General features: G+C 43.2%; 1 protein-coding gene across 3 annotated transcripts in view; it reads right to left on the bottom strand.

The window, feature by feature from the left end:
* Positions 1-230: 230 nt before the first annotated feature.
* The window catches only part of FAM149A (family with sequence similarity 149 member A), a 46,186-nt gene continuing 33,887 nt past the window's right edge, over positions 231-12,529 (bottom strand). The window contains exons 8-14 of one of the 3 annotated variants that reach the window (XM_011230080.3): positions 11,678-11,832; positions 7,985-8,094; positions 7,266-7,475; positions 3,830-3,950; positions 2,846-2,974; positions 2,681-2,759; positions 231-446 (exon numbers count right to left, since the gene is read on the bottom strand). In XM_011230080.3, coding sequence (XP_011228382.2) covers positions 373-446; positions 2,681-2,759; positions 2,846-2,974; positions 3,830-3,950; positions 7,266-7,475; positions 7,985-8,094; positions 11,678-11,832 — 878 coding nt within the window. In that variant the 3' untranslated portion in view covers positions 231-372. Of the gene's footprint in view, positions 447-2,680; positions 2,760-2,845; positions 2,975-3,829; positions 3,951-7,265; positions 7,476-7,984; positions 8,095-9,071; positions 9,188-11,673; positions 11,833-12,529 lie in introns of those variants that run through there. The other 2 variants (XR_004621923.1, XR_004621924.1) reach the window with 2 other exon arrangements.

Genomic DNA, 12,529 nt, shown 5'->3' with positions numbered 1-12,529 from the left:
GACACAACGTTACAAAACGGCATATTCCTAGATTATATCCTCTCACGTTGTTAAGTAGTGTGTGAATACATACACTAGTTATGTGTGTGTCTGTGTATAATTGGTAAAATGATGGGTGATAAACACAAATCAGATTCTTCTGAGCAAAGCCTAAAGAACCTTTATTGGAATGCTTCCAGTAAAGAACGCTGGCGAATTTGACTTGTACTCTCTTTGCAATGCAAATGTTCAAAATTAAGTTGTTTATTTGTTTGCATTTCTCTCAGACAGGCTCACATTTCACTGTCAGACAAACAGATACATAGTATAATACTTGTTCTTCCATTTTTCACGTGGTAAATGGTAGGCTGAGGCTTTGAAGTTCAAGGTCCATCAAGATGCCACTTGGAATCTCTTTCTTGTAGTCAGAGTTGTCCTTTGAAAAGATTTAGGCGGATACTGTGAACCTGAAACACCAACCAAAAAGTAACTCTCATTAAAATATTAATATTTCCAGCTCACAAAAGGATTCCATGCAGATGGTATTTTTAAAAAAGAAAAAATATATTTTCATGTCACTTTTACATAAACCGGGAAATGCAAATATATTTTCATGTCACTTTTACATAAACCAGGAAATGCAAAATGCAAAAACTACCATTTGGGGTAGGGGGGCTCCCCCTCTACTAAGCCTGGATGCTGGCCCTTATCCTCCCAGAGCTGGTGGGTTTGCTAGAACTTTCTACCCAGAGGTGGATCCCTAAGGTCCAGGAAGTTGAGTGGTTAGCTCTGGCGGCCTTCCTACTTCATGGGGGCAGAAACAATGTCAGCTGCCTGAAGAGATCCTTCCCACTGTTGGGCTACCCCACAGCTTCTTTTTTCTTTTTTTTCTGCCACAGAACAAACGTCGATAAGTTAATAGCTCCTGCTGCTTTCTGACCTGGAAGCAAAGGTTAAGAACGAGATTACATGCCTGCTTGTCAGAGGGAAAGAAAATAAATGCTTAGAAATAGAGGAATATCTCTCTCATGTATCCTAAGTTACTCCTATAGAAATGAAAAAGGCTTCTGACCACCTATAACGATAGTCACAAAATTATCGGTAAGAGAATATACTGACAGTAATGGGGGAAATTAAGTGTGCAGATTTAAAACAAATTCAGAGCGCAGTTCCCTCTCCGAACCTCGAATCCTGCGTGCCCAACAAGCTACTAGCTCCGCCTAGCCCGCTGCGCTCAGCATCGCCAGAACGCAATCATCGGAATTCCGTGGGCGCTCTCTTCCAGCACCGCGGTCTCCTGGCCATCCATGGAATCTCTCTCTCTCCCTCCCTCTCCCTCTCGTGCTCGGGACGCTCATCCCGCGTGGCAGGGCTCATGGCTCCTGTGCGAAGCCTCTCTGTCCGTTTACCCATCTGCATATCCAGCTGGTGGTCCTGCTCACAACTCTCTCGTGGTCCTTTCCATCTTCCCCACTACACTGAGTGCTCCTTGAGGCACAGACCAAAGCGTCCTTGGTGTTTGAATACCGGGCTCAGCGCGGAACCTGGCCCAGAGTGAGCACTTGGTATGTTGTTGTTTATTAATAAACACACTTTGATGCTTGCTTTCCTCCCACCATCTACAGGTCAGAGCAATACTTGGTAACAGGGCGTGGCTGCCTTTTAGAGAAAGGACTACCGTCACTGACAGAGCTGGCGCTGCCAGGGAATATACAGAGAAGCACCAGGAAGGCGCAGTAGCTCAGGGCTATTCGCATAGGAGAAAAATTGTAAAGGGCTTAAGAATCTTGGACAGCCCTATGCTACAGAACTACAGAAGGGCTGGTGTAAACAGTGATAAAATTGCTGTGTTGTCCCAATGCTTCCATTTTACGAGATTTATTTTTAAATTATAGCATTTGCCTTAGAACAGCGAATTATCTTTTACGTTTCAGATTATCTAAAATACAAATTATTCATAATTTTTGAACAAACAATAGATGCCTGGAATCTAGCTAGGTCGTTTGCATACGTTTTCCCAATGCTGGTTTTATCCACCCAGCCTATAACTAAAGAGAAAACTGAGGCCCACAGAGGTTGAGGCTCTCCAAGATAGCTCAGTGAGCAGGAGGGAAAGCAGGCGTTTGATTCCAGGGGGGCACAAATCATGACAACACTGTGTTGCCTCCTTAAACAAAAATGCTGGCAACAGTTTTGAAAACTAAAACATCATTGGCCTAAAATCAGACTAGAAACTTTACTCTAAAAATAGCTACTAGGTTGAAAATAAGTATTTATCTATAAAACCCTCCATTATAAAAAATAATTAGAACATTTGTATTAATTTTATGAAGTATTTTTTAAATTAGATCTTCACAGAGCTAAGAGTAGGGTTTCGTGGAAAATGTGAAAACTGTACTGCAGAGAGAGACACTGATTTCTCATAAGACTCATGAGACAGAATGTTCCTTTTTCTCAGAGTGAGGCCCCAATTTAATGAAGATCGTTTGGGCATTTCCTCCCTTACACCAAACATCAGGTAAATGCTTATCTTTGCAGTTTTGCTCTTTGTAGAGACTGTGATTGGCCAGAGGACAAACACTTGGTATTTCCTCCTATGTGGTCAAAATAGTCCTGTTAAGGTAGATAATCCTTAATTCTCTTTCCAGAACTTGAAACCTCACATATTACATCATTTTATTTATTTGTGGGGAAAACTGACCTGTGAAGAAACTCTGACCTGTCCAAGTGTGGCCAGCAAATTCCATCAGTGTCAATGAACCTTTTCGAGGAGTGTCTAACTGTTGGAAGAAAAATAAAACGAGGGATGAGTTTTATTGCTTCAGACATTTTTAAATATCACGTTTATGGTTAACAAGCAACCTACCCGAAATGCATGGGTGGTGCTGGGTCTTGAAAAGTGTTCTATAGTCAGAGATCTTTCTCGAAGAGGTGATCGCTCTGAACTGTCAGGAATTGCACTTAGCACGCGGTTTTGTGGATGCTTCCCTCTGTACTGAATGAAAGATAATATGTTCTGGTTTAAAGTAAATGCAATTCTTTAAAAAGGTAAAAGAAGATATCTATGTGCTCAATCATTCACTCGCTAATTTGAAACTTTTATTTAGATGCTGCAAGGTATAAGGTCCATCAAACATAAACATCAATATATATTTTAATTATGTAATTTTATTATATAACCTGATAAAATGGTAGTGTCCCCATAGATAAACATGGATTCAAAACCTTAACCACCTAAAATTCTTACTATTAAATCATAATAGCCATGTAATTTTGCATTTGTGAAGCATCAGACTTTTTTTTTTTAAAGGTGATGTTTGCCTCCTTTTATGACTTGACTAAGCCACAGCATGCTAACTGTGCAACTCTCCACTCTGCAACCCCCGTCTCTCGAGGAACGGGTTCTAACTTTACGCAGGCATCAGTGACCATCTATAAATTCATTTCACCCTTGCAACAATTCTTTGAGGACGGAATCACTCTGGCCCTGTACGGGTGCGAAAATGAAGGCGCAAGGAGAGTAACATCTGCCCAGTCAGAGTTTGCATGGCGGGTTTCAAACACAGATCTCCCTGTGTCCTGACCTGACCTCCATGCCCTTTCCTCCCCTCTGTCATCCTGACTATCACATGTTCCTTGACACCTGAACTTGCTGACTGAGTTCAGATCATGTTTGTATTTCATGAAATGGTGCATTAACCCTCCCACCTCCTGTCCCGTGTTACTGGCCAGTTACTTTCCGGAAACAGCTATGGAGACATCTGATGTCCCTGAGCTCATTGGGAAGGGCCAAAATTATATTCTGCTTGTTTGTCTGTTTTCCAGTAGACAGTCTAAATGGTGCACTTACAGAAACAGGTCGAGATGCAGGAACTGCCGTATTCTGCTCACCCAGCTCTGAGCCTATGGGGGGTAACCTGCTCCGGGAGGCTGGAACCGGTGGGGAGGACACACGGTCCACGCCAGTTGGCCTGTGAACACAGCAACGTGGACTGAGCCGCCAGTGCAGACAGAGGGGGCCGGACCTGACCCCAGAGCGGCTCCTCTGCTTGGCTGCCCAGCCCCTCGCAGGACACGCACGGAGCAAGAGCTAGTTCCTCCCCTTACTGAGCTTACAGGTTCCTGAACACACGATGGAAACCCATGGAGGAATTAGACAACAATGCAATCAGTTTATGTAACAAAAGGCCACAGTGAATGATTCTAAAGCGAAGTAGAAATTCGGGGACTGGAGTGATCAACAATGAAGTATAAAATTAATTAATAAGGTGCAGAGCCTCGAGGAAAACTATAAAACTTTATGTAAGGTCATTAAAAGGAGGGGCAAAATATGTCCTTTTTAAAAAATGTTATTCACTTATTTGAGAGAGAGAGAGAAAGAGAGAGGGAGCATGAGCTGGGGGCGGGGCAGAGGGAGAAGCAGGTTCCCCAGTGAGCAGGGAGCCTGATGCAGGGCTCGATCCCACGACCCCAGCTCATGACCTGAGCCAAAGGCAGACGCTTGACTGAGCCACCCAGGTGCCCTAAAATATGCCCTTTGATGGGAAAACTAACTACTGTGACAATGTCAGTTAGTTATCCCTACATTTTTAATAAATTTAAAGCTATGAGGTTCAATGTACTTTGCGTTTTTGAATTTGACAACCAGATCATAAAGTTTATCAGGAAAGGGGAGGAAATGTCAATAAAAGAATAATGACAACAGACATTCCCTACCAGATGCTGACATTGAAACGTTGTCTGGTTCATGTACAAGAACAAAGATGGATATTCTAGAATAAGATTCTAATTCATTTATTCATGAAGGATAAACTTATGAAAATTAAAATGTGACCTTTTGACCTATGATGTTTTAAAATACGTATACTACCCATAGTTTAGATGCTGTAAGGGAAGGAGTCTTGTGTCCTGCCAGTGGGATTATAAATTGTTAGAACCATTCTGAGAACTGCGTTGGAAAAATATTTCAAGAGTCTTAAAAATATCCATAACCTTTGACCTAGTAGCTTTACTTCTAGGACTGTACTGCCAGGACACAATTTAAAGTCTTCCTTACTAAGATTTACATAAAATGATGTTGTACACCCAGAACTAATACTACACTGTATGTTAACTAGATGGAATTTAATAAAAAAGATTGCTATAAAATGATATTCACTGTACATTATAAAGTGAAAATATAGAAGGAATGAAGAGTTTCCATGATGGGAAATACTAGAGTACCACATACCCATATGTCATTTTCTAGTCATTAAAATCATGCTTTCAGAAATGTTTAACAACATGGAAAATACGAATAACATTAGGTGAAAAAATCATATGAAAAAGTGCTACAATAGAGGAGTAATACAGTATTAGAGAAAAGATACAGGAAAGAAGAGAAAAGAAGAAACATAACCACAGACAAAATTGGTAGTAAACTTAACAAGTCATCGTTTTTGTATTTCTATGTGTTGGGCATACAGAGGGTCTTTGATACCTACTCATATGTTTGGTATTGTTCTAATGTTCCACAGAGAACTTGTCTGTACTTTGATAGTTAAAAAAAATGTTATTTTAATAAAAGTGAAAGAGCATGAACAAAATCATGGAAGTTAGACCATGCACAGCTGGTCTGTGTGTGGGTCAGAGAAACGATAAGGCTGCCCCCCGGTCAAGGTGGGTGAGGAGAAGTAACGGGAAGATACAGGTATGCAGAATCCAAGATGGTGACATTGACCCCAAGGGGCAAACATTAGTTGTTGTTGGGACCGAAAAAGAAAACCCCCCCCCCAAAACCCTCTTGTTCTTCTTACGCATAAAACACAGATAAAGAACAGTACCTAGACCGTGCAGTGTATTTGTGGCATTAAAATTCCACGGGTGGGGGAGGAATTAGGAAAACTAGTCTAAAAGGGCTCCTTAGTATGGCAGTTACAACAAAAAAGTTGAAAAACACAGGTCTACAGACAGGGAGGGGCCAGAACATGAAGGGAATGGACCGTTGAAGGCATCTGACTTATTTCAATAGAAAATAGAAAAGGTTTGGGACGAAAGCCTGACGGTGGAGCCCAGGTGGGCTGGGAGGAGGAGGAGAGGGCCAGCGAGTTGCTAGCCACACTGGCAGGGGCTGAGGGGTCCCAGGCAGCCACAGTGAGAATGGAGGAGGGGGGAGCTCTTGGAAGAACGGCCAGAGCAGACTGCCCCGGATAACCCGAGTATCCCAAATAACACTGGGAATACCAGTTCCAGACTGTGAAAGAAACAGTGATCCATCAAAAAACCAAATGTGGCCTGGCACTGTGGAATGCATCCCGAAATATCCAGTTGCTTGTTAAGCCCTGGTGGTTGCTCGTGCCTCCCACCCCTGCAAGGGGGAGCCTAGGGTAGCCCCTTAAACAGGGTCTCCCTCACCCCAGGAGGCGGGTGGCCCCAGGGCTCCGGGAGGTGGTCCCCAAAGCTGACAGCACTGTGGGGAGTCCCAGCTCTGCCTCTCCCTCCTGGGATCATCTTTGGCAGGGGGTGCAACTTCTCTCAGCCTCTGTCTCCTCACCCTGGGTCTGGGATACTACGAGGACCAACTCAAAAGATTTGTGGCAGGGAATAAATAAGATAATAAATGTGACTCCTTTAGCTGGTGCTGGTAACAGAATGCACCCAATAAACCCCGGCCCTTATTAGTGAGAAAGCTGGATTGCTCCTTCGTAATTCTGCAGCAAAGGAGGGGACAGATTCCCTTCTAGCAAGGCAATGATTTGAAGTTGACCCTAAGGTCAACTTTTCTGAAACTGCACGTGGAGCAAACCACAGCCTTAGAGGTAAAAAAAACTAATAGTTATACTGCTTCTGAAACCAGTATCACACTACGTGTTAACTAGAATTTAAATAAATATTTGAAACAAAAAACTAATAGTTAATATATGTCCCTTTTATCGGTACAGTATTTTATGCACATTAATTTTTTGAACCCCATAATGAGAAAGAATTAATTACGTAATTTGAAAGCATTAGCTAACTATTAGCTTTACAAATGAGGCCACTGAATACCCAGCCAAGAGCACCTCCCCATCACAGCTGCGTTTTGCTGCACGGCTATGGGTACCCTGCCTGACTTGACATGCCAGCACGCAGCCAGCTCGGCTACTGGAACCCAACTCGTGTGCAATATTCACACTCACGAACTACTTGGGAAGAGGCCACATAAAGTCTGACAGAGGATGCTTCCTGCACATGAATCCATAAGCCCTAACCGGCAAGCGTCTCGGTCCTCTGTGACGTTTGGTTACCAGGAAAGAGACAGGACTCACAGTTTTGTTCCCCTAAGAACTTCATCGCTGTACACATTGGGGGTTTTCATCCTCTGTGAGTCTGAAGTCAGGGAAGGCAGCCTCGTGTATGCGGGTGTTCTCCTCCCACAAGTGTGCAGTACGCGGGCATCAGACGTTCGTGCCAGGCGGTGCCGTGCCAGAGAAAGGGTGCCAGGCCCTGCCCCCAATGATCTGTCCTCTTGCTCATTCCTGGGGGTGGAAGTCAAGCTGATTACTCAGATGTAAGCGTCAGGAGAACAGGGCGCAGACACATGTGTCCATTACTGGGCATCGCCTAGAACAGTGTCTGCTCAGGAAGATAATCCTAAGTATCAGCTGAATGAATAGAGAGGGTATCATTTCCAATCAATTTCTGTTTCAATCAAGAATCTTCCACGGTGGGGCGGGGCGGGGGGGCGGGGTTGGGAATCTAAGGTTCTCACTGATTGTAATCCTACAGTTTAGCTCACAAGTTTGAGAATTCACAGCTCCCTTCCCCTTATCTATCTGCCCTAACCGAACGGTGATCATCTCGTGGTTGATATTAGGACAGTGTGTTTTTATTCTCACACATGGCTGTCTCCTTTCTGGAACGGGTTCAGGTGCACCTAGCACGTATGGGGTTAACCAGGATGCTCGTTACCCCACATCCTTGCAGTCTTCATTGTGCAAGTGTATCCAGCATACAGAAGAGGCGGGTCATTATTTCCTATACGTACTGTGTTTGTGTTCTATCTGCAAAATAGCTGGGTCTCTGCTGCAGTGGCTTCGCTTGAATTGTCATCACACCACTCAAATCATTATAAAAATTGTTGGAGAAGCGATGAATCTGAGAAAGGTAAAAACAATACAAATTAAAAAGGAACCAGTGCTATTATGATTACTGGTGCCTGAATCAGTGGGAAACAAATGGCTCACTCCAACTGGTTAATTTGAGGGAAAAAATGTAACGTGAATGATATTTTGTAAAGATGGGGGAAGAAAAATTAACAAGGACTGGCTTAATTCCCCCCAGGCAATGTAACAGCGTAACAGTAGGGACACATTACCACAGGCAGGCCTGGAGCAGCAGGAAGTGGAGGAAAAGATTCTGGGCTCTGGACAGGGTAACTGCTTGGGGAAATGCCACCAATCAGTGTGATGGCTGAGAGACCAGGAGTAAACAAAGTCCTGCCATACTCTTCCCCTGCTCTGAGCTCTGAGAGCTGCAGGTTAAGGGAGCCCACCATACAGCCAGCGTGCACCAGCCTCCAGGCATGCCAGGGGCGCCAGGGGGAGGAAGATAGAGAATCTGGAGAAGCAAAGAAAGCGTACCCCAGCTCCTAATTGTGCTGTTGCTTCGGACCCCTTCTTCTACCCTGTCCTTCGCAGCTGGCCCCATCAGCTGCCCTGGGAGCTGCATAATAGTCTGGGAAGAAACCCGAACCCCAGATCTTGAAGGCTTACATTTAAATCCCAGTTCTAACCGCTTCCTGGTAGATGGTCTTGGAAAGATTACTTTGTTCTTGGAGTTTTAATTTCCTAATCTTTAAATTGAGGATAATGATACATACTTCGTATGAGAATTAAATTAGATTAACACTGGTGGACGCATGAAGTGAGGGTAAATAATCATGAATTCCCTATCTGGTCCCATGACACCACCGACTAGGATGGAAAACAACATTTAGATTCAGGGAAACAGGAGTTCTGAAACTAGAATTGTATTCTAGTTCGAGAATAGATGTAGCAACTACAATCACATTTTCCCGATGTTGAATATTTAAAGAGAAGTTAGAGGAATAAATTAAGACCTGTTGTAATTACCGTTAGGATGCTTTGACAATTTCAAAACAGGCTCTAAAAATATTTCATTTTTACTTTCAACTTTGTTGTCCATTCATTTTCTTTTAACATTAATCCAAGTGAAAACAACAAATTAGCTGTAAAAAAATTTTCAAAACCCATTAAAAGTTATAGAAAGAAAATATTTGTAGAAAACCCTTTAGACTTAAAAATTTCCATATTTCTCAAGTTTACTTATATTGCCTAATACTTAAGGATTCTTTTCCATGTTGTCACTAGCTGCCCATTTTTATGTGATTCGTGCTGCATATTTGAGTATGCAAAGTGGGAAACACTATTGAACCTGCCTGAGCAGTTTCAAAAGACCAAAAAATTCAATAAATGGTAGCAGTTCTGAAAGTTTGTTTTGAACAGCAAAAGCAAAGAAGGCTTACTGTAAAGCCCTTATGCTACAGAGTAAAACAATCCTATTAGACATTCCTATTTTAAACTTCTCCCTCCTGGACCTCACACACTATTCTGTGTTCTCCCAGTCTTGCGAAGATCACCCATTTATTTGCTCCTAGCTAGGTGCATGTTTTTGCCTCTGCCTTGAATATCTTCCCTTTACCTTTCAGGCTTACTAAATCTTACCTATCATTTAGGATTTAGTTCATGAATCACTCTACTTTATGGAGGGATGCTACTTTTCCTCTGAATCCCATGGCATTTATGAGCTAAAGAACATCAGATTTCAATATAGGCTAGGCTCGCTAGGCGAGGATATGGTGGGATATAACACACAATCCGCATCTGCTTGTGACGAAAGCTAGTGTTTACTGACTGCCTTCTCTACACGACATGTACTACACGTCTTATTTCCTTTCCTTCTCACAGCTTCCTGACTCACAGATCCCATAGGTAATGAGACGAAGGCTTTGACGGACTGGTGCAAGATAACAGAGCTAATAAGCTGTGACGTGGGACCCTATACTGGTAGTCCTGCAGCTCAAACTCTCGTCCGCTCTACTGTCTGCTGACTGCCTCGTGTTGCGTGCGTGCACCCAGAGTTTGGCGCAGCTTGACTCCCTCCAGCCAAACTGCACGTACATCAAGACCAGGAATGCTGTCCTATCTTTTCCTCAGTTCCCCCCACAGAGGAGCTGTGCAAAACAAAAAGTCTAAGCTCCTTAGCACTACTGAAGGTCCCCCATGAAGGAGCTCGGCTTTCAGCCTCATCCGCCACCAGATCCTTGACGAAGGAAGCAATTTGAGAAAAATGTATTGAGCGCTTAGCATGAACCAGGTTCTGTGTTAGGAGCTCTCACCTATTTATATGATTCTATCCTCACAACACTACCTTGGACATCATTCTCTAGATAAAGGAAACTCAACATTAGAAAAGTTAAACAACATGTCCCACATAATCCCCCCCTCGGTTCCTGACTCTCATTGCCCTCGTCTTGGCACAATGTCCCTGCTGGTCCCAGCATCCTCGCCTCTAACCCCACTCTGCCCAATCATAGTTCTCCAAATACACTGCTCTTCATTCCTCCATGCCTCCGCTTGGCTTGAAATGACCCACACAGACTTCCTACCCATGCAAGTCCTACTCATTTCTTCATGTTTCTGCTCAATTTTCACCTCCAACCTAAAAGATCAAGACTCAAGCCCTAGTCAAGATGAATCATTCTCTCCTTTATTCTCCTGAGGCCTCGTTTGGCACATGACTCACACAGTGCATTGTACGTGATTTGTGTTATGCTTTTCCTTTTACAGATCGGGGACCATGCTTTCTTCATCTATGTATCTCCTCAAAACACCTAACGGGGGCGCCTGGGTGGCACAGCGGTTAAGCGTCTGCCTTCGGCTCAGGGCGTGATCCCAGAGTTCTGGGATCGAGCCCCACATCAGGCTCCTCTGCTAGGAGCCTGCTTCTTCCTCTCCCACTCCCCCTGCTTGTGTTCCCTCTCTCGCTGGCTGTCTCTATCTCTGTCGAATATATAAATAAAATCTTTAAAAAAAAAAAAACACCTAACGCAGTGCACTTAATGCAAACTCAATAAATGTTGAATGAACCCAACATATTCTCATTGACTTATTATTATTATTTTTTTTTATTATTTTGGTAGGAAGACGGGAGAACATATGTAACCTTCTAACTGGCTAGAAATGTTGGGGAAACGCATTTTTTCTCTTTAAAAATATGGAAACTAGGGGCGCCTGGGTGGCACAGCGGTTAAGCGTCTGCCTTCGGCTCAGGGCGTGATCCCGGTGTTATGGGATCGAGCCCCACATCAGGATCCTCTGCTATGAGCCTGCTTCTTCCTCTCCCACTCCCCCTGCTTGTGTTCCCTCTCTCGCTGGCTGTCTCTATCTCTGTAAAATAAATAAATAAATAAATAAATTTTTTAAAAAATTATTTAAAAAATATGGAAACAGCTCCACAGCTGCAAGCAGGTGGAAAGCGTCAGATCTGCGTGTCCCTACTCCATTGTGGAACACGGTAACGCCACGGAGAGATTGTTCTTAAGTCTTCGTCTAATTGACAAACAGAATCAAATACTCGATAATAGAATATACGCTGACAAACAGGCCAGAGATAAAAATAGTGAAAGAAAGAGAGATACTAGTAGAGAAGCACCTGCCTGAGGTGGATTAAGATGAGGAGCCAGGGACACGCTTCGGGCCTCAGAGCCTCCAGATGGGGGGACGCTTGGTGCATCAGCGTTAATACGGGAAATGAGTATCAGTGCAGATTTATTCTCAGCTGCTTTCAATTTTTCTTTCTGTTTCTTTCCTTCTGTGTCAACCAAAAAAAAAAAATCAATATTATTAGGAAACATGTTATCGAATATATAGACTTAAAATTCACTGTTCTGGGACACCTGGGTGGCTCAGTCGGTTAAGCAGCTGCCTTCAGCTCGGGTCATGACCCCAGAGTCCTGGGAATGAGTCCTGCATCGGGCTCCTTGTCCAGTGGGGAGCCTGCTTCTCCCTCTCCCTCTGTTGCTCCCCCTGCTTGTGCTCTCCCTCTCTCTCAAGTAAATAAATAAAATCTTTAAAAAAAAAATTCCTGTTCAATGGGAATCTCTGTTTTTGAGATACCGTCATTCTGCTATGGCCACTGAACCCCGCACAGAGCAGAGAACCCACAGAGCCATTTGCTGACGTGACGCTTTCCACACACACATGCTTATCATTCCAGTGGTAGGTAGAAAACTAGGGATTATACGCTGGGCAAGACAAATTCCTTGTGTTTTACAATATCCTAACTAATCCCTTTGGTTGGAAAAAATATATATTTAAATTAACATGAGCAGTACCCTGTTGTACAAATTGATTCCATCACATTAGCCATTAACGTCTACCACGGACATTTCTAGGATTTGTTTCTTCTCAATTTCAAGTACTTAAGAGAACATTTTATAAGGTTAAATGAAGTGATTATTAAATTATCTATTTCTGTTTTGCTTTACAAATAATGTCATAAACAATTT

This window comes from Ailuropoda melanoleuca, chromosome 18 (assembly GCF_002007445.2).
Source record: "Ailuropoda melanoleuca isolate Jingjing chromosome 18, ASM200744v2, whole genome shotgun sequence".
Classification (NCBI taxonomy): domain Eukaryota; kingdom Metazoa; phylum Chordata; class Mammalia; order Carnivora; family Ursidae; genus Ailuropoda; species Ailuropoda melanoleuca.
This window is presented reverse-complemented; position numbering and strand designations above follow the sequence as displayed.